Here is a 21,775-nt window from a genome sequence, read left to right as displayed (position 1 = left end):
GAAAAATCTAAACCAGAAATAATAATGTAAGGTGGAGCTATCAGATTTTGAGCTGCAGAAATCCGGATATGCTATGGAAAACTTGACTCCTTAGCTATCTATCAGTAGTTGCAAATTTTCCCAGTTCCTGGCATATGATACCAGATTTAAGGCTTTCTTAAAATCCAAAATTAATTTACAAGCCAGGTTTCTTTGCTACAAACACACTTAGACTCCTTCGTCCTATTCTGTCTTTCCAGCAATCAGCAAATGTTAGCCAAGCTATCAACAGCACAATATTCCTTAATTCATTTGTTCATTTCAAACCATTTTTCCATCTTCTGTTCCTTCCTCCCAAAGGCTCCCAAAGCAATTTACGAAATAATGAAAATGAATTTGCTTCCCATCTCTACCCAAACCAAGGACCTTAATTTACAGAAGCACCCAAAGAAATCTACCTATGACACAGCTACCTTCCTAATTTCCAAGCGAGCGACTTTTACCTTAATGCAATCTTCTTGCAGGGGATTCTCATAGAACTTCTTTAAAAAAAAATATATTATTTTTTATTGGAGGGAGAGAAAGCGTGAGAGGGAGAAACAGACAGAGAATGAGAGAGAGAAATGAGAAAGTGTGTGTGTGTCTGAGAAAGAAAGAGGGAGAATGTGTGTGTGAGAGAGAACGAATGAGAGAGAGAGAGAGAGAGGGAGAGAGAGAGAGAGATTAAACTATCCAGGAAAAATAACCCCCCTTTGCCTAATTTTCACAAAATATTCCTGCATGCTTATTTCTTATTGCAAAAAGAGGTAACTGCAGGAAAATTTAGATTTTCTTCATATATTTTTTTAAAAAAAACTCTTTTGGAAAAGGGAAATCACCTGCTAACAGGATGGTTGTAGAAGTTTAGCCTCAAAAGTTCTCTCCCAGGGTGGGTTGTGATGATTCTGAGCTCCCTTAGCTGTTGTGTGTGTCTCTAAGTTTTCCACACTCCTGTTATCTAGCAAGGGTAGATCCCTTTCTCTTGTCTATTTCACCCCTGGGTTGGGTTCTCCCCTTCTCCCTCTCCCTTCCCCACCGGGGGCCTTGCATTCCCCTCCCTGATTTTTCAATCAGATTATTCGTGTCAAAATCTGGCCCCAGCCAATGGGAGAGCCAAACCCCTGACAGCATTTGCTTATCAAAACAAGCCAGACTTGGAACATTTTTGCATTGCTCAATTGCACAAACCCAGAAGTAGCCAGTCGTCTTCCGCAGATTATTCGGTGCTTGGCTGTTTTTTGGGGTTTTTTTTGGTGGAGTGTTCTTTTGAGATACTGATTTTTTTTAAAAAAAAAAAAGAAAAAAAGAAAGAAAAAAAGGAAAATAATCATAAGCACAATTTGCAAATGCTGGGGGAAAAAAAAGCAAACTTGTTGCTTGTGGCTTGCAAAACGATGCCTCGTTGTTGATCTAGCGGTAAGATGCAAGAAGGCACGAAACTACGGCGTTTGTTTATTTATTTTTATTACCCCATGTCACATTTTAACTGGTTTTCCATTTATATTTTTCGGGTTTCTAGACTGTCCGTTTTTCTTGCCGAAGCCCCCATTTCCGCCTCTTCCAGATGCTCCTCGGCTTTTGACGACTAACTGAGCTGGATGTTTCTGTCGCTAAGCGAGATGGTTGCTAAGTGAGTTTTGTCTCCGTTTTATGACCTTTCTTGCCACCGCTGTTAAGGGAGTCACTGCCGCTTTTAAGTTAGTCACACGATTGTTAAGCAAGTCTGGCTTCCCCATTGATTTGGCTTTCTAGAAGGTTGCAAAAGGGGACCACATGACCCCCGGACCCGTGATCAAAATTTGGACAATTCGGGTGTAGTTGCAGTGGCAATTTAAAAAGTGGCTTATGATAAATCCTTGCTTTTATGAAAATGTGACCACACGACCACAGGGATATGTGCAGCTGTCGTGACGTCAAACATGGGTGGTAAGCAGCTTTGGGGAGGGCCCGTCGTAATTTGAAACGGTCATTAATCGAGGACTACCTGTAATTTCTTTAGACAGGGCATTAGAAGTTGTGTGACCCCAGGCATTAGGTTAATGCAGGCTTAGAGTTTAGCACTGGACGATTATCATAGGAGGATTGCAAAACCCCTAAATCAGTGCATCTCAAGCCTTGGCAGCTTTGAGATGGGTGCACGCTGGCTGGGGAATTCTGGGAATTCAAAACACTCCAGCGCTGCTCTAAGTGGCCTCCAGAGGGCATCAGAGGCAGAAAGTGAAGCAAAAGTTCTGTTGCCCTCTTGTGGCCATCAGACGTTATAGCCCTGTTTATTTAACGTGGGCAGGTAGGCGAATTCTGATGTGCTGAATTTGAATTCAGAACCGGGGATAATGCTTTTACACGGGGAGGGGGGTGGTGGAAAGAGGGGCAGGGGAGCAGCGCTTTATCCAAAGGAGGATAAAAGAGAGGCTGCATGTATAAGTTGTGGTCATTTTTTCCTTGCATTCTTCCCCATGGACCTGGGGCTGCGGCTGATGGGGCTTGTAGTCCTGCAAGACCTGCCACCTTCCCCCCCCCCCAAAGAACGTCCGCGCGGACGCTTTAAATCAGGGGTCTTCAAACTTGGCCCTTTTATGACTTGTGGACTTCAACTCCCAGAATTCCTCAGCCAGCGTGTCTGGCTGAGGAATTCTGGGAGTTGAAGTCCACAAGTCATAAAAGGGCCAAGTTTGAAGACCCCTGCTTTAATTCATTCAAGCAGGTTCCAGCCCGGTTGCCACGAGCAACCGGGTGGGCGTGGCTCGGAGGCCTTTCCGCCCCGCCCCTTGTTTACCATCCCGCAAGCGCCCTCGCCAGCCTCTCCTCCGCCTCACGTGACCCTCCTCCTCCCTCTTCCCTGCCGGGACTTCTTCTCGGCCTCTCCTCTCGGCATCACGAGGCGCTTTCCTCCGCCTGATCCTTCCGCGCCTCGAGCCCGGGAAGGCCTCCCCTCCCCCGGGGGGCGCCGGAAAAAGGGTGAGGAGACCCCCCCGGGACACCGAGGAGAGTGGGGGAAGAGTCGCGGCGGGGGTGGAGGGGGGCAGTCATCCAGGTTGGAGTGTGTAAGGGGGGGACTATTTTTCTTTCCCCCACCGCGAGCGGGGCGGGGCGGACGCGGAGGGATCCGCGCTCGGCGCTCGGAGGGTGGCGGAGCCAAGATGGCGGCGCCCTGTGGACTAGAAGAGGCTTGAACGGTAAACAGCGGAGGGGCGGCGAAGGAGGAGGAGGAAGAGGACGGGGTGAGCCCCCGCGGCGGGAGGGGGCCCGGGGAAGGGCCGCTGCGTGGCGGAGAAACTGAGGAGAAGGGCCTGAGCGGAGGCAGGGCGGCGGGGCTGGGGAGCTGTGGGGCGGGGCGGCGGGGGGGGGGGCTCGCCGTGGGGCTGAGGGACCCCCGCCCCGGGCAGGGACGCTGCTTCGGGGGGGCTGCCCGGCCCGGCCTCCCCCGCAGGGTCGTGGTGGAAGAGGCTCCCTGGCAGGAAAGGCCTGCTGGGTCTTTGGGGGGGGGTTTCTTTTTAATTAATACCTGTTTTATGTATTCAATCCTCCCCCCTCCCCCACCCGGCCCCTGTCATCAACTCTGCATAGTATTCTATTAAGGTAAGGGGCGATTCTAGATAACGCATCTAATAATGTCTATAATATAAATGTGCCTAGTGAATAGCATTTATGTTATAGACAATATATGTATATGTGTGTATATTTATTATCTAGGATCAGCCATTACCTTAATAGAATTATGTGCAGAGTTAATGAAAGGGGCTGAGTGGGTTACATATATATTGTGTGCGTGTGTGTATATATATACACACACATATACATACACACATATACATATACGTATATGTATACATATGTTTGTGTATATATATATATATATATATATATATATATATATATATATATACATACACACACACATGCATACATACATATAGATATATACAGGCAGAAAACAAGTACATATAGATATATACATACATACATGCATACATATACATACACTACACACACACACTGATATACATTGATATATATTATCTAGGATCAGTCATCTTAATAGAATAAGCAGAGTTAATGAAAGGGGCTGGGTGGGTTAGTATGTATTATAGATTATGATACATATATTTATATACATTATGAGATACATTATCTAGGATCACCATATTAGAATTATGTGCAGAGTTGATGAAAGGGGCTGAATAATGTATATAATCCAAGGGGCTGGATGGGTGAAGTTGGGGAGAAGGAATGGACCCCGTTTCATAAACCAGCAATCAAGGGGGTGGGGCTGTAGTCCAAATCGGGAGAGGGGTTTCTCTTGAAGCCTGCATTTTTAGGCATCTAATGGGGTGCAAGGGATTATGTTTTAAAAGAGAGAAACAAATCTGGGAGGGAGATATGGGATGAGCTAGGTGAAATGGGGAGGGGGCAAAGGTCAGGTTTGGGGAGGGGGGGCAAAGGAGGAGGCTGGGAGGGATGCAGGGCCTGGGAAAGAAAAGCAACATACTCCCCCCCCCCAGTGAATGGCAGAACAACTTCCCTTTGAAGGGTATCAAAGGATATTTCTAGAACATCTTCCCTTTTAATTCAAAAGAGAGGAGTGGTTTGCAGTCAAAGTCAGGAAGAAAGGAGAAAAAAGGTGTTTATTGGGTTTTGTTGCATATAAAGGATTTTTTTTAATGCAATCCAATCAAAATGGAGCTTGGGGGGGTTGTCTTTGTGAAGCTCTGAGCTTCAGGCTTGTCTGAGTCCCCACACTGGTGTCTTCCAGCTATTGCAGGATAAGTAGGTAAAATGATTAGGGTGATGATTGTTGCAGAATGCAGTAGGTGTCGTTAAAAAGCTATAGGTAAATACAAACAGCCCTATGTTTTATTCATCTATGTTACAATAAACAGCACGTGAGGTGGAAATGGTAGGGGGAGTGAGTAAGAAAGAAGAACTTAAAGAGGAACTCTTTAACCCTAAAACGGGGGGGGGGGGGGGGAAAGGGCCAGCCAGCTATGCTTAACAAATTAATCCCACTCTTTGATTTATGCTATTTTTTTTCTCCTGGAAACTGGCTATTCAAATATTTTCTTGATCTAAACCTGGAGTGGCGTTAGTAGTGACATTTAAGCCACTGAAAGTCCAATAATAATAATACGATTTTTCACTCCTCTTCTACCAGTTATGAATGAATATCTTGTCAGGATTGCTTTCATTTGTTGGTCCTTTCCAACTCTGATTTCTCCCTGCCCCTGTGTTGTTTATCTGGTATTTATTTAAAAGGAAAGAGGAATTGTTTCGCCTAAATAGAACTTCAAAAACAGTTGATTAATACAGAACCCTTTTTTCTTTTTTCTAAAAAACCCTCTTTATTTTGAAAAATCACGTTGGCTGACCTAGGAGGGGTAGATTCGTGGAGGCTTTTTTAAAGGGGCTATTTTAGTTTAATTTTCATTTTAATTCTTTCTTTAGTGCATGCTACTGCTTCTAGGTGAAACGGTCTAGTTATCTACAGTTTGTGTGCATGTCTGATTTAGATTTGGCAGAAAAAGCTCTTAAGACCTTGAGCTTACAAAGCTCTCTAAATTCTTAAGCTCCTCAAGAGTACGGTCTCAAAGATCCAAATTCAGTGAAAAGTGTTGTTTTGAAATGGAATAATTTCCATTTATGTTATTCGTTTATTTTACATACCCAATCCTACCACCCCCTCAGCCGAGAGAAAAAAAATATCTCATTTTAAGCGATGGGCAAATAATATTACTAATTTTAAAAGCCTTGATCTGTTTTTAGGACGTCTGCCATGTGAGCAAGTTGGCCGGAATTGGCCTTGTTATCTTTCTGCAGAAGTAGGAAAATAAAACGAAAATACTATATAGTAAAGCAGTAGATTTAAGCATTGCATATTATCATTCTTTCCCTATGTAAATTCATGAATTTGAACTACAGTACTAGTTCCAAAATCTCTCCAGCTGGCCTTCAGTTGCTTCTTCCATTATCTATAGTGTCACGATTATTGCCAGACATTAATTTTTTTTAAAAAAGATGAATTAGAGATCATTAACTTAATTGCTAAATTAATCTGCGTGAACCTTGTATCCTGAACAAATAAATCAGGTTGCATTTATACAACATGCTTTATCTCATACATGCCATAAAAGATACCACCCTAACCAAGATTAATGTTAACCACAATTAGTCTCCTCTTCCAGTCTTTGTGTACATGTGAGTTCAGATGCTGGGTCCTTATTTGGTTTGGCGCACCGTGTGGTGGAAATATAGCCATCTTTGCCCTAAGATTTTCCCGTTTTGTATAAAGTTTACGGAGAAAGATACTTTTGGATTATTTTTTTTAAAAGCTACCTTTATAAATGCACCTTGTGTTAGAAACAGAGTAGCATCTAAAATGTGTTTGCAAATTGGGGGGGGGGGAAGAAAAAAATAAACAGACCTGGAGATAGATACTGTTGAATTGTGTAATCAGCCAAAGGAAGTTTTTATTTGGGAGTTAAAAGCAATGTTTTAGAAACATTGCAAACTCATCTCCCCCCCCCCCCCCACAGACAATGTCAGAAGTCGTATTGACTTCTAAAAGCTGAAAATTGCAGATGGAGACAAGCTAGGAACATAAATCAAGATAAATCACGTTTATTAATTTGATATTGACTTCCAAGCTTCCCTTCTCTTTGAAATGCTGCCGGGGGTGGGGGTGGGAGATTTAATATGCAGTGCATATTTACAGTATATACAGCTTGTAACTTTCTTAGCTGTCAGCAAACCTTTGGGACAGCACAGGGAGACCTGAACTCGCGACCAGAGTGGAGCCCAAAATTTCCACTGCTGAGCAAGATAAATTATTCAGTGAGTTGTGCCCCATTCTATGGTCTTCCTTGCCATCGTTGCTAAGTTAGTAACAGGCTCGTTAACCTAATGGCTTCCCCGTTGCCTTTGTTTGTCAGAAGGGTCGCAAAAGGGGATCACGTGACATTGCAACCGTCACAAACAGGAGGCAGTTTCCTAATTTTGATCATGTGACCGCAGGGATGGTGCAACATAAGGCGGGGGGAAATGGTCATGGATCACTTTTTTCAGCACCCTTTGAACAGTCAGTAAATGAACTATTGTAAGTCAAGGGCTGCCTGTACTTAGAATAGGAGTTGGGAGGGACCTTGGAGGTCTTCTAGTCCAACCCCCTGCTCAAGCAGGAGAACCTATACCGTCTCAGACCAGGTGATTGTCCAGTCTCTTCTTGCAAATCTCCAGTGATGGAGCCACCCACGATTTCTGGGGGTAAGCTGGTTGATTGTCCTCACTGTCAGGAAGTTCCTCCTTAATTCCAGTTTGCTTCTCTAAACGTTTGACCTACGGGTGTAATTTGGATGCCACGAGAGGCTTGTTGTATTTTTCAGAAATGCAATAGTAGCAGCGCCTCATGTTTTATATGTTACTCCTGGGGAAAATATTGATGAATCGTCACAGCAAACACCTGGATATTGCTGATGACTTCCGAATCCTATTTTAAAATCAAAACGTGCCAGTTTAACAATTATTACAGGTTTTTTTTTTGCCCTCTCCTCTTTTGAGAGATACATACTCACTAGCTTTTTCTCTTCTTCCCCTCCCCCCCCCCTTAGTTCTGTGATCATGAAAAAACCAGATTGTAAAGTGGTGGAAAGGAAGAAACTACTTGGCGGGCCTAGCAGGTATATTTGTAACTTCTGTTCTTCACATGCATCAACTGAGGGATATTTTTTTTTTGTCCAGATTTGTAGATGAAAAACAGGAGGGGTGTAGACTCCACGGCTCGTCCTTGACTTATGACTGCAGGCAATCCTTAACAGTCGTTCAGTCACCGTTCAAAGTTGCAACACCACTTAAGAAACTGACTAACAAACTTCTGTCACACTTAACGACCGTTTGCAGCCTCCCCATGGTCACGCAATCAAAATTCAGACGCTTGGCAACTGGCTCGTATTTATGACGGTTGCAGCATCCCGTGGTTGTGTGATTCCCCCCCTTTTTGCGGCCCTCTGACAAAGCAAAGTCAGTGGGGAAGTCAGCCATGTGACTAAGTTAAACCACAGCGATTTGCTTAACAAGTGTGGCAAGAGAGGTCGTAAGAGTGAAACTCTCGGTTCGTTGTTTCACTTAGCAAGAGAAAGTAAAACGTGACCTTTGTTGGATGAGGAGCCTGAAATTCAGTATCCCTGGTGGCTGGAGAGCCAAGGGGACATTTTCCAAAAAAAATCTATATTTTCTCTTCACCTAGTTTGACAGGAGCACCCATGTAGAACTGGAAGCAACTGTGCCTTGCATGATTACACTGCCATGGACGTTAGCGCCTAGCGTGAAGCAGGATGTCTCAACAAGCAAGTATTGGGGATCTCCTCCCCATGCTGGATTCTCCAGTCCTGGCTGCTCTGGAAGATATAATGGCTGTGTTTAGAGACAACCTAGCCACAGGTACGTTTTGGGGGGGGAGCTGGCTGAGGAATTCTGGGACTTGAAGTCCACAAGTCATAAAAGGGCCAAGTTGGAAGACCCCCTGCCTTAGTCAAATGTCTATGCTGCTGCTGAAAGAACTGAATCATTTTGTGCAAGTTGATTTGTGGTTTTTTTTTCCCCCTGTCCTGATGGTGGATTGCAACAGACCGTGGGCCCATGCTGGTGAATTCTTTGGTGGATTACTACTTGGAAACCAGCTCTGATCAAGCTTTGCACATCCTGACCACTGTTCAAGAACCACATGACAAGGTAAAGCCAGAAGAACGGTTTACATTAAGCCGATCGGAGCGCTAGTTCCCAGCACTGGTCACAGGGAACAGGCCATTTTTGGGGGTCAGCCCACATCCACAACAGCCCACATCCTTTCCCGTTCAGAATGATCGCGTCTTCTAGCGCCCCTGTGGCCAACACTTTTAATTTCTTCCCTTTTAAAATCTTCCCCCTCAGCACCTGCTTGATAAAATCAACGAATACGTGAGCAAACCTGCTACCCGCCTCGCCACTCTTTCGCTGCTTGGCCATGTGATTAGATGCCAGCCCTCCTGGAAACATAAGCTCCCGCAGGCACCTGTTCTCCTTTCCCTCCTCAAGTGTCTCAAGGTAAGGGCTTGATGCTGATAAAAAACCTCCTTTATCACGTTGGGCAGATGGGGATAGGTGTTGGGATAAGGGAGGGAACTTCTGAGGCTCTGCTGTGTTCCGCCGAGAGGGAGGTCTGCCAAGAAAATGTCATGAGTGCGTTTTTGGAACTAGGGCCTTCATTTATTGATTACCAAGTCAGTGTTGACTCTTAGTGGACACATAGATAGATAGATAGATAGATAGATAGATAGATAGATAGATAGATAGATAGATAGATAGATAGATAGATAGAATGAGTGAGTCCTGGTGGTGCAGTGGTTTGAATGCAGTATTGCAGGCTAACTGCCCACTGCCAGCAGTTCAATCCTGACCAGCTCAAGGTTGTCTCAGCTGTCCATCCTTCCGAGGTGGGTAAAATGAGGACCGAGATTATTGAAGGCAAGATGCTGACTCTGTAAACCGCTTAGAGAGGGCTGTAAAGCACTGTGAAGCAGTGTATAAGTCTGTTATTTTCCTTCCCTCCCTGCTTCCTTCCATCCATCCATCCATCCATCCATCCATCCATCTCCTTCCTTCATATATCCATCAGAGTTGGAGACAGGCTAACTCGCAAAAAAAATCTCGTTTCCCTGTTTGTGGCAGACTGACACCGACGTCGTGGTCCTCACTACGGGGGTGCTGGTGTTAATCACCTTGCTGCCCATGATCCCCCAGTCTGGGAAGCAGTACCTTCATGACTTTTTTGGCATCTTCGGCCGCCTTTCATCTTGGTACTTGAAGAACCCAGGTGAGAAGCTCCCTTGTTTCCGAGTCTGTTGGTCATACTTAAGAAGGGGCAAAACTCACCTGTCTTGCTTTGCCCTGGAATGTTTGGGCTTAGTCGTGTTTGTGAGTGGAGGGTTACCTGCATTTTTAGCCTCTTTGACCTGTCCGGTTTGCCTTTAAAACTTGATGTCAGCTAACAGGGAGATTCTGTTGAATCCCCTTGTCAAGGCTTTTCTCCTACGGGTTGGCGCCCCACACTTCGAGGTACACTGGCATTGTAGCTTCTCTTAGTCCTGTTGGTTGAGGTTCTGTTCCATGGGAGGAGACGCTGAAGTAGCGTCTTCTTCCGTGGTCATAATTTCTATCTTGCTGTAGAGGAGGAAGTTCAAGGAGAGCCTCTCAAGAACCTTTGTGGAGGCCGTCAAATTTCATTTTGAGCGAAGGGAGGTCTTGCCCTTTTTTTTCAGACTTGGGCATTGGAGAGGGTGATAGCAAAAGAGAAGCGGGGATTCGTGTGGAGTTGTCCAAGGGGTGACGGGTTGATAGGTTTCGTGTTGGCTTTCTCTCCCCAGGCCACGTGGCAGAGATCTATCTGGTCCACCTCCACGCCAGCGTCTACGCCCTCTTTCACCGCCTTTACGGAATGTACCCCTGCAATTTTGTCTCCTTTCTGCGCTCCCACTACAGCATGAAGGAAAACCTGGAGACCTTTGAAGAGGTGGTCAAGGTATAACCAAATGCAGGTTTGATGGTCTCCCCGTCGGAAGTCTCCCTGAGAACTTGGAGGTGGTTATTTGCCACACTGGCTTGACCGGGTGGAAGCCCGCTAGCCAGCTTAGGATGAGAACCTGTCTTAAAAGTGGCTAGGAGAGAACAGAGCAGCGATCCTCCCCGTCCGTTGGATTAAATTAATTTAAGGAAAAACGTGAGATGTTACCTGGAAAAGATCTCAACCTCCGAGTGCAACAGGAAAGGATTCCCTTGCAGTATCAGTCAGGATCAATCTAGAGCAAAACGGGCCAGTTTGGAGCTGGGTTTGTCTTAGGATTGTCCTGCTTGGGTCAAATCTCTGGAAGTCAGATCAATCCTTGGAATATCTGGATTCTTGGGTTGGATCCTTCAGTCCTGAATGAAATGTTCTATCCAACCAAAACGTTGCCTCTCACAGCGCTGAGCTGTGTATCTGCATTTGTCCCCATTATGAGATCTCTTTGCTGTCCTTCCAGCCGATGATGGGCCACGTGCGTATCCATCCGGAGCTGGTGACCGGCTCCAAGGATCACGAGCTGGACCCTCGGAGGTACGTACGCTCCTTTCTCTGACTCTGAATCAGCCTCCTTGTCATTAGGATTGCCTGCTCTTCTGATAAGGGAAGGGTTTCCCTTCAAAATCTGAAGCCTCGGAACAGGCGAAAGCTGACGGGTACTTGTGCCTCCAATAGGTGGAAGAGGTTGGAAACGCACGACGTTGTGATTGAATGTGCCAAAATCTCCCTGGATCCAGCAGAAGCCTCCTACGAAGATGGCTACTGCTCAACCTCCCTACAAGGCTGCGCACACCTGTCGCTTCGCCCCACGGACCCCGAGGCCAGCCCTTACGTGATTCCCTACAATAGTCTGGGTAAGATGCTTTAATCCTCCCCAATGTATAATAGCAATAGCCCCTGGACTTTACAGCGCTCTCTAAGCCATTTGCTGAGTCAGCCTATTGCCCCCCCCCCACAAAAAAAAAACCCAATCTGGGTCCTCATTTTACCAACCTCGGAAGGATGGGAGGCTGAGTCAACCTTGAGCCAGTCCGGATCGAACCCCTGGATACGAGCAGTGAGTTAGCCTGAAGCACTGCATTCTAACCACTGTGCCATCACGGCTCTGGTACAGTTTTTGCCAGAGGTGGAAATAAGGATTCTTGATGCTCTCTGAGCTGGGTGGTTTTCTTGCAGACGTTTCATGACCCAACTAGGTAACATCATCAGTGCTAGAAGGGAGTGGGGTTTGGAGGAGGAGGAGGAGGAGGATTGTGGGGTCCTTGGTGCTCTCTGAGCTTGGTTGCTTTCTTGCAGATGTTTCATTATCCCAACTACATCACATCATCAGTGATAATGTATGTGGGGTTTGCTTCCTGTTAGGTGTGGGGTGTGTCATTTTCTTCTTTGTAGCTCCTTGATTAGGGTGATGTTCTCTCGATGGTTTTTCTGGGGCCAATCCCCGCTTATCTGTATATAAAAAGCGAGCAAACCCCACACTCGCCATACACTGGTGATGTTCCCTAGTTGGGTGAGTCCTTAGGGAGAAGGGCGGTATACAAATCAAATAAATAAATAAATAAAATGTCTGCAAGAAAACCACCCAGCTCAGAGAGCACCCAGGACCCCACAATTCAACCCCGAGCTACAAATTTTCTCTTCTGTTGACTATTTCTTCTGTTAGGTCAACTACTCTCTCTCTCTCTCTCTCTCTCTCTCTCTCTCTCTCTCTCTCTCTCTCTCTCTCTCTCTCTCTCTCTCTCTCTCTGCTGAAAAAAAACCTGCATCACTTAGCAACAAGTTCTGGCCCCGATTGTGGTTGTAAGTCAAGGACTAGCCGGTTTGCTTTTCTGTCCTTTGAACTGCAGGAGTCGCCACGTCGACCCCTTACTCTGCTTCTCGGCTGGTTCTCTCCCAGATCCCAGGGCAGCTACCTCACATCCTGAACCCCCAGTCCTCAAGCTTGTCCGCTGAGCCTCTGCAGGTAACGGGCTGGGATTTATAGTCTTGGGAGGACAAAATTATAATAATAATAATTTGTCATCTTTCCTTTGGGGGGGGTCCCCCGGCAGGTCGTTTGAGGGACCAAGTGTGCAAAGTGGGCTCTTTGAGCTACTTTCACCAGCCTCCTTTTGCCCGGAAGGGTTAAGGATTTCCAAGGGAAAGATGAAGAATTAAGGGGGGGGGGGAGGAGAGATAATTAAGGGAATTTTAGTCTGTGCAGAAACGGACAGACTGACCCTGAAAACGAAAGAGAAAGAGGACTCAGAATACTTTAGATTAAGGAGGGATACCTTTTTATCAATGGCTATAAAAACAAGATCGAGAGAAAGGAGTTTTAACGTGTGTTAGCAAGCTAAATATTGAAACCCAGACAAGACGTTGCTGACAAAACATTAAGGATTTCTGACTATAAAAAAAGTAATAAAATATCGAAAGAAAAAAAAAGAATTTCCAAAGGTGGATTGTTCCTCCCTCCCTCCCCCTCGTGCATTTTGGACAGGGAGCACGTGGGGAAGCTCAGATTGGGGCAAAAAGCCAGTTTTTCCTCCTCTTCCTCCGGAGTAACCAGAAACTCTCGCGTTTATTTTTTGCAGGCGCCTATCTGGAGCCCCTCTGCTATTTGTGGCATGGCCACCCCCCCAACTTCTCCCGGCCTTGTTCTGGAGTCCTCGCAGACTTCCTCCCAGCCTTACACCAAGTTCTTCAGCACAGCCGGTATGACGCCCGCTTTTCCCAACTCCTTCCCCTCGCCCCGGATGTGAAATCTTGGCCTTGCGAGGGGCTCTGCTCCGAGATGTTTATTCTCAAGGGGGGGTGGGGGTGGGGAAATGGGCTTAAGAGGCTTGAAGCCGAGGGAGCCGAATACAGGCAGTGCCCAACTGACAAGAATTCATTTAGTGACGCTTGGCAACTGGCTTGTGTTTACGACGGATGCAGCATCCTGGGTGTGTGTGTGTCACGTGGTCCCCTTTTGCGACCTTCTGACGAGCAAAGTCAGCGGGGGGAAAGCCAGATTTCCTTTAACAACCGGGTTAACTAACTAACTAACTGTAGTGATTCCCTGAACATCGAGGCAAGAAAGGGGGTGGGATGGGTGTAGAGGCTTCCACACGTTCTGTCATTCCAGGTCAGAATTTTTGTTGTCGGTCAGAGATCCCCCTTTGCAAAGAAAACGCTTTTCTCGAACGCGGCGCTTTCCTTTGGCGACTGTTGGTTTCCTGGGCAATTTTCTTTTTCTTTAAAAAGAACAAATAATCAACAAATAAAGGGCTTGCGTGTCGGTTCCTCTTTTTGCTAAAGTTTGCTAAACTTGGTCGGGAATCCCGTGTTATCTACCGTTGAGCAGTTGGGAAAGGAACTTCCCAGCGGTGCCCAGCCATCTCTCTTCCCTTCTGCATTTCAGACGATTTGGTTCCGAGTTCAGCTCCTGCAACGGCCGCTGCATCTTCCAAGAAGGTACAGATTAACGTTTCTATCAGCACCCCCCCCCCGTCTTTGACTTGGGGGCGGGGGTAGAAGAACGTCTGAAATAAGCCGGGTTGAGTCAATTTGGGCTAAGTAGAACGTCCTTGGTGGGACCTACCTGGGCTGTTGGCGATTGTGCTTCATCCGTTGCCTTCAGGATAAGCAACCCGGGTTAATTTTGTCCCATTCCTGCATGGACTGCCCTCCAGGATTTTCAATCCCAGAATTCTCTGCAGTTGCCACACTGGCTTTAGGGGCTTCTGGGAGTTGCAGGAGGGTTTATTGCAGTTAAAAGTGCCTGCTTCTGCAGTTAAATTTGAATTGAATCCTCTTTCTCCCCCTTCCCCCCCCAAGGAGGAAAAAGCAGATCCCGCCAGGCCTTTCCTGTCTCGCCAGCAAAATATCATAAACAGAACTCTAGGTGAGTTTTCATGCTTAAATAGCTGCCTTTTCCTCACCTCTTCCAGTTATATTGATCAAATTTGCATGGTAAACATCTTCAGGACCCGATTGTTCCTTTGCGCCCCCCCCCCTTTCTTTGAAGTAGAGAGGCTTGAAAAGCTGCAACGAAGCTTGATAGAGGAACACTTGATTCAATAACAGTTTTAACAGAGTTGGAAGGGACCTTGGAGGTCTTCTAGTCCAACCCCCTGCTCAAGCAGGAGAAACCCCCCCCCCTCAAAGAGCCAGGTTCGTTGTAGAGGTGACACCTACTTGTTGTCTCTTCTTGTGTGGGATTCCTTGAGAATGGAACAAACCAGAACTCTGAGCTCTTCTGGGTCTTCCGTACAGAGAATCCTTGATTAATGACCGTAATGAGAGCTTTCGCATTATGCTCATCAGTTGACTAGCTGTAGTTTAGTTCACCTACTATTGATCAAGTTTGGGGCAAGCCAGCAGAATTTGGCTAGGCGGAAAAGAGCTGATGGAACGTATTTTATGTTAGTAACACAATCTTGAATTTCCTTTTATGTTTTCTCTTTCTATTATTATTATTATTAATTATTATTAATTATTAATTATTAATTATTAATTATTATTATTATTATTTTGACCTTGGTTATCCAGATTCCCAAGGCAGTAAAAATTCTGTAACTTTAAACGACCTGCCCAACATCCTAGGAGACCTGGAGGCCTCTTGTGAAGACAGCGGAGAGAAAGACAGAGAAGAAGGTGAGAACGTGGCTGCTTGGACCATCAGCCACACACCGTCTGTCCTTCCGATTAGACAAGCGGGATTAGGCCTCAATAAATGGAATTTTCCCCTCCCCTCCCCTTTCTCCAGATGCCATCTCGAACGAAATCTCCGCCATCACCGCCACGGAGGCCGAGCCCGTCGTGCCTCGGGGAGGATTCGATTCTCCCTTCTACCAATCCAGCGAGAATCTCTCCGGTTCCCGGAAGTCTCAGTCGGTGGCTTCGAGCGCCGCAGGGCAGCTTTCGAACACGGAGCCCTTGGCGTCTTTTCTGGACCAACCCGGGCTGGAAGGCTCGCGGGACACTCCGAAGCAAGCCTTTACACCCATCGATCGGCCTTGTCGCGACGGCGAGGAGATCGCCTTGGGGCTTCAAGAAAGGCAGTCCTGGCCAGATGCGGGAATTTTGACCCCCAGCCCTTGCAAAATCCCTGCCCGCCAGCGGCCCGTCCTCGGGATCCAGCGGCTTCCGGGCTACGAGCACCTGTTTGAGGTGGCGTTGCCTAAGACGGCCTACCTGTTTGTCAGCCGGAAGACCGAAGAGCTGAGGAAGAGTAAGGGAGGAGCAGAGGACGATGGCTTCCTTGCTGCTTCCCCGCTGGACGTCTTAGACAGGCTGCTTCAACACGGGGCCGACGCGCACAGCAGAGAACTGAGCAAGTAAGTGGCCGTGCGCGCACCCTGAACTCGCTCCAGATGACACAACAGGGTTAGCAGCTGGCCTGCCTTTACGGCCGTTTGCAGTGCCCTACAGTCAACGTGGCCAGGACTTATCTTCCCTTTTACCTTCGCTTCCAGGACGCCCTCGCTTTACGACTGCAAGGGGCCCCAGAATTTCTGTTGTTAAAGCAAGACATTGGTTTACGTGCGTGGTGCTCCCCCCCCCCCCGTTAAACCACCTTCCTCGCCACAGTTGTTAAGGCAGCCGCTGCGCTTGATAAGTTAGTTAACCCTTAAGGGAATCTGCATTCCCCACTGACTTTGCCCGTCAGAAGGTCGCAAAAGGGGATCAGGGTGAGCCCCCCCCCCGGGGACGCTGCGACCGTCATAAATACGAGTCGGTTGCCAAGGGTCTGGATTTGGATCACGTGAGCATAGGGACGCCACAGAGGTTGAAAAACGGCTGTAAGTCACATTTTTCAGCACCGTTGTCACTTTAATCGGTCACTGAACGAACTGTTGTAAGTCGGGTAAGTCCTCCTTCGTTGTGTGACACTCTTCAACTTAGCAAGAAAGGCCGTAACATGGGGCATCCCCCAGCTTCAGGGGTCTCACTTAACAGAAAAGTTGGGGTCATCTGTGGCCGTAAAGTTGAAGACTTACCTCTGTTGGTGGGCTTAATCCTGCAGAATAGATCTGGCCAGGCAGGGGGTTTTTTTGGGGGGGAGGGGCACGGCAGGTCCCTCAAATAACCAGGCCCCATGCCGTGTAGCGAACCTACGCCTTATCTGTGGACCCTCCTTCCTCTCCCCCCCCCCGCCCGCCCGAGATAAAATCTCGAGTGAATTACCACCAATTGCGGGAGAACCAACTGAGTTTTTGTTTTGTCTCTCTCTCTCTCTCTCTCTCTCTCTCTCTCTCTCTCTCTCTCTCTCTCTCTCTCATCAGGTTGTCGTTGCCAAGCCGATCCGCCGATTGGACTCACTTTGGAGGTGAGCCAGTTTTTCCCCTGGGGACCCGGGAGACGAGGGAGTTCTAGTCCTACTTTAGGCGGGGAACCCATCAACTGGCAAACAATAGACTCGTGAATAGATCTCCTGCGGAAGAGATGTCGATTTGGCTTACGGGGGATTTTGCTCTGAATGGGTCCGTTATTACTTCCAAGGACTTCGATTTTAGAAGGAGGCCTGGAAGCACACACAAACGCAAACCCCCACACAGAGAGACAACACCCACCCACCCGTCCTGGGCACCCAGTGTTTCCAGCGCCGTCTTTCCCTGTTCTGTCTCCCCGCAGGTTCTCCTCCTTCCGAGGAGATTCACACCCTCCAGAATCAGTTGCGCCTGCTGCATAACCAGCTGTTGTACGAGCGCTTCAAAAGGCAGCAACACGCCCTCCGGAACAGGCGCCTCCTGCGGAAAGCCATTAGAACTGCTGCCCTGGAGGAACACAACGCAGCCATGGTGAGCCTTGTGCAATTCCTGGCAGTGAAAAGATTTAGGTCCATCCGTCTGTCCATCATGTCTTCATTCATCTCTTCTGTTTATATCTGCCTGCCTGCCTGCTTGTCTGTCTTTTCTTGTCTTGTCTTTCTGTCTGTCTGTCTGTCTGTCTGTCTATCTATCTATCTATCTATCTATCTATCTATCTATCTATCTATCTATCCATGTCTCACTGGGGGGGGGGCAACAGGTCTTGCGGAGTCCTGCTCCAAATAGCCAGACAAATGGCTCCCCTTTGAGCAAAGCACGTGAGTGGGCAAAGGCAGGGCCCGGACCCTGACCTCTGACCTCTCCCTCTGGACAGAAAGACCAGCTGCGGCTCCAGGAGAAGGACATCCAGGCCTTGAAGCTCAGCCTGCAGAAGGAGCAGGCCAAACACCGCCTCTTCCAGGAGGAATACGAGCGCATGGTGGCTCAACTGCACAGCCAGCTCCGCCAGCTGCAGCACCAGCGGGAGGAGTATTACAGCCAGAGCCAGGAGCTGAAGGTAAGAGATCCCACGTGGGACCCTCCCAGGGTGGTTTTCTCCAGAGGAGAGGGGCTGCGTTTCTTCTGCCCTTACCCCCCCCCTCCCCTCACCAAAAAACCCCTCCCCAAAATCAGGGTGTTGTAGAAAACAGACTCACCACATTAGATGCCCCCAGGTTCGGTCTAATGCTTAGGGCGCCAAGCCAGAAACCAAGAGGTCGTGAGTTCGAGTCTGCCCTCAGCTAGGGAAGCCAGCTGGGTGACTTTGGGCCAATCCTCAAGGAGACGGTGAGTTCTAGTCCCACCTTAGGCACGAAAGCCGGCTGGGTGACTCTGGGCCACTCTCTCAGCCACCTCACACAGTTGTTGCTATGTGGAAAATAGGAGGAAGTGAGTCTATAGCGTGCGTTTGCCTCCTTGAATTATTTATAAAAATAGTAAATAAAATTGTGATGGGGATCCTGGCATAAACTGGACGAACGCATGCCTTCTTTTTTTTTTCTCCCCCCCTTAACTAGACCAAACTGGAAGACTGTTCCAACGTAATACGAGACTTGCGGTCCGAGCTGAAAAAATCAAACAACAAGGTGTGCCACACAGAATTGCAGCTGAGCCAAGTTTCACAAAAGGTAAAATTGCTGGGCGGGGCGGGGGGGGGACTTAGTTCGCCGTTTCCTGCTTTCTGCTTAAGGTAGCATAGTTACCACGGGTGGGGGGGTGGAGGGAGAAGAGGGTGGGTAATTCCCTGTTAAAAGGTAAAGGAAAAGGTTCCCCCACACATGCGTGCTAGTCATCTCCGTTTCAAAGCCGAAGAGCCAGCGCTTGTCCAAGGACGTCTCCGTGGTCATGTGGCCGGCATGACTAGACGCCAAAGGCGCACGGAACACTGTTCACTCTGTTACGTGGCACTCGGGATTCGACCCGCCAAACTGCCGACCTTCTGATCGGCAGGCTCAGTGTCCTAACGCACTGAGCCACCGCGTCCCTTTAATTGCCCTTTACACACCCTTGAAAAGGCCTAAGCGGTGTCGCTTGTCAGCTTCCCAAAGAACCCTTCCCTGTTTCCTCCTCCAGCTTTCCAACAGCGAGTCGGTCCAACAGCAGATGGAGTTCTTGAACAGGCAGCTGCTGGTGCTGGGGGAGGTGAATGAACTGTACGTGGAGCAGCTGCACAACAAGCACGCCGACACCACCAAGGTAACTTCCTTGGACCCCCGATTCATTGTCGGGTGGCCCAGCTGCCGGGTAAAATTCCGCCATTTTTAACGTCTTCAGCGAAGCAAGTTCACAATTTAGGACGAAAGAAAGACTCCGAGAGGGCAGAAGAGGGCAGCAAAGAGGAGAAGGGGGCAGCTGGAGGCTAAAACATAACGAATGGTTGCAGGGATTGGCCGTGTCTAGCCCGGTGAGAAGGAGGACTGGGGTGACAGGATAACTGTCTTCCAATATTGTAAGGGGCTGCCACAAAGATGAGGGGGGTGTGTGTCAAGCTATTCTCCAAAGCACCTGAAGGCGGGATAAGAAGTAAGAGATGGAAATTGATCAAAGACAGATCCATCTTAGAACGAAGGAGAAAATTCCCTGACAGGGAGAACAATTAACCAGTGGAACTGCTTGCCTCCAGAAGTTGTGGGTGCTCCAACACTGGAGGCTTTCAGGAAGAGGCTGGACAGCCAATTATCCAGAATGGTATAGGTTCTCCTGCTTAAGTAGGGGTTTGGACTAGAAGACCTCCGAGGTCCCTTCCAACCTATTCTGTATTTTGAACCCAGCTTCTGTTTGCCTCCCCTTGGAAGGTCCCTCCGATGCCTAGTTCTCTCTCTCCTCCTCCTCCTCCTCCTCCTCCTCCTCTCCAGGAAGTGGGGATCAGGCAGACGGCCGTCCGGAAGGAGCTGGAGAGAGTCAAATCCTGCCTCCTCCTCCAGAGTCAGCAAGTGGAAGCGTCTCAGAACCGGATTGCAGAACTGGAATCTCAGCTTACCAAGAAGGATCACCTCTTGCTGGAGCAGAAGAAATATTTGGAGGATGTCAAAGTCCAAGCCAGGTTGCCTTGACAATGTCCTCTTGCGCCTTGCTAGGCTGACTTAGAAAGTAGGGCAAGTGTGGGGTCCTTGGGGCTCTCCCAACTGCAGGCCTTTCCTGGCCAAACTAGGTAACACCATCAGTGCTAGGAGGGAGTGAGGCTTGTGAAGCAGAGGAGGAGGACGGTCAGGTCCTTGGCGCTCTCTGAGCTGGGTGGTTTTCATGCAGACGTTTCATAACCCAAACTAGGTAACATCATCAGTGCTAGAAGGGAGTGGGGTTTGTTGAGAGGAGGAGGAGGAGGACTGTGGGGTCCTTGGGGCTCTCTGGGCTGGGTGGTTTTCTTGCAGGCCTTTCCTGGCCAAACTAGGTAACACCATCAGTGCTAGAAGGGAAGGTGCATGGAGTGGAGGAGAAGAGGAGGAGGAGGACTTAACGACCGCAATTGAGCCCCAAAACTTAACGTTGCTAAGTGAGACAATTGTTAAAGTGAGTTTGGCCCCACTGGATGGCTTTCCTTGCCACAGTTGTTAAGTGAATCGCTGCAATTGGTAAGTTATTCGGTTGTTAAGTGAATCTGGCTTCCCTACGGATTTTGCTTGGGGACTCCACATGACCCCTCAGGAGAGGACAACAGTCAGAAATACGAGTCAGTTAACCAAGAATCTGGACTTTGATCACATGTCACAGCGGTCGTGTGAAAAACAGCCACAGGGTCACGTTTTTCCCCAGTGCCGCTGAAACGTGGAACAGTCCCTAAACCAGCCGTACCCTGAGATCTTCTGCAGCAGTGTAAAATTCCTTGTGTGTGTCTAATCAACACTTGGCCCAATCAAGAGTTTGATTCGATTTAGTTCAAGCTGGCTTCTTGTCCCGTTTCAGGGACCAGCTCCAGGCGGTTGAGCAGCAACACAGAGCGCAGAAACAGATCACGCGCACCTTTGAACTGGAGATACTACGCTTGTACAGTTGCCTGGATAGCGACCGGTTGCAGAAGAAACGGGACGACGACAAAATGGAAACGGCAGAAATGGCTGAAGAAAGGTAAAAAAACACAACAACAACCAACCTGTGTCTCTTTCTGGCTTCTGAACGACCCGAATGTGCCCGGTTCCGAAGTTAAGCCGTGATCTGATGCGTTGAATTTGCCCAAGGCGGCGGGTGGAGGGGGGGGAATGGCTGAATTCTCCCGTTGCTGAATTGGCTGAATTCTCCGCTTCTCTCCTTCTTCTAAAGCTGTGCTTTCTTGAAACGTGGCCACTTGAAAGATGGGTGAACTTGCAACTCCCAGAATTCCCCTGCCAGGGGGAATTCTGGGAGTTGAAATCCACCCATCTTAAAAGTGGCCAAGATTTAGGATATCTAAAGTCTCCCGTTCGGTAGATTTATTTATTTATTTATTTATTTATTTATTAATGGGATTTATATCCCGCCCTATCTCCCGAGGGACTCAGGGCGGCTAACAACAACAGAACTTAAAGATCTCTGTACAGTAAATTAAAAATAAAAATTTGAAATAAATAGATTTAAGTGAAAAGGGAGATAGCTTGGGTGAAATAATTCAAAAGAGGACCTGGGAGATGATTCTAACGGCACCGGACACGTTCTTTTTTTTCCCTGCCAAATCTTTCCTTTTTGCGGGGAGGGAGTGGGGAAGACTGGTTAACGACCGTGTCACTAATTTAACAACGGCAGCTATTCATTTAACAACCGTGGCAAGGAAGGCCATCAAACGGGGCAACGTTCACTAGAAAAATGTCTTGTTTTTGGATTCAGCGGCCATCAAGAACTGCCTGTATACCTGCCCCGTAGCGCTTGACGGCGCGCTCTCAGCAATTTACAGAGTCGGCATCTTGCCATCCAAACTATTTGGGTC

The 21,775-nt window shown here is 47.9% G+C and overlaps 1 protein-coding gene across 15 annotated transcripts in view; it reads left to right on the top strand.

Annotated features, from left to right (window-relative positions):
- Positions 1-483: 483 nt before the first annotated feature.
- TSC1 (TSC complex subunit 1) overlaps positions 484-21,775 on the top strand; it is a 37,346-nt gene continuing 16,054 nt past the window's right edge. For 10 of the 15 annotated variants that reach the window (XM_081339716.1, XM_081339729.1, XM_081339720.1 and 7 more), the window contains exons 1-23: positions 484-1,434; positions 1,538-1,648; positions 7,620-7,688; positions 8,255-8,448; positions 8,636-8,739; positions 8,938-9,090; positions 9,715-9,859; positions 10,410-10,564; positions 11,064-11,137; positions 11,279-11,457; positions 12,451-12,566; positions 13,180-13,300; positions 13,989-14,041; positions 14,405-14,471; positions 15,119-15,223; positions 15,336-15,906; positions 16,855-16,898; positions 17,204-17,370; positions 17,714-17,896; positions 18,396-18,506; positions 18,952-19,074; positions 19,734-19,921; positions 20,782-20,943. In XM_081339716.1, the coding sequence (XP_081195842.1) occupies positions 8,343-8,448; positions 8,636-8,739; positions 8,938-9,090; positions 9,715-9,859; positions 10,410-10,564; positions 11,064-11,137; positions 11,279-11,457; positions 12,451-12,566; positions 13,180-13,300; positions 13,989-14,041; positions 14,405-14,471; positions 15,119-15,223; positions 15,336-15,906; positions 16,855-16,898; positions 17,204-17,370; positions 17,714-17,896; positions 18,396-18,506; positions 18,952-19,074; positions 19,734-19,921; positions 20,782-20,943 (2,927 nt within the window). In that variant the 5' untranslated portion in view covers positions 484-1,434; positions 1,538-1,648; positions 7,620-7,688; positions 8,255-8,342. Of the gene's footprint in view, positions 1,435-1,537; positions 1,649-3,149; positions 3,240-7,619; positions 7,689-8,254; positions 8,449-8,635; positions 8,740-8,937; positions 9,091-9,661; positions 9,860-10,409; positions 10,565-11,063; positions 11,138-11,278; positions 11,458-12,450; positions 12,567-13,179; positions 13,301-13,988; positions 14,042-14,404; positions 14,472-15,118; positions 15,224-15,335; positions 15,907-16,854; positions 16,899-17,203; positions 17,371-17,713; positions 17,897-18,395; positions 18,507-18,951; positions 19,075-19,733; positions 19,922-20,781; positions 20,944-21,775 lie in introns of those variants that run through there. The other 5 variants (XM_081339725.1, XM_081339726.1, XM_081339728.1 and 2 more) reach the window with 5 other exon arrangements.

This window comes from Vipera berus (assembly GCF_964194415.1).
Source record: "Vipera berus genome assembly, chromosome: 15".
Lineage (NCBI taxonomy): Eukaryota > Metazoa > Chordata > Lepidosauria > Squamata > Viperidae > Vipera > Vipera berus.
Note: the sequence above shows the minus strand (reverse complement) of the source record. Positions and strands in the feature narration are given on the sequence as shown.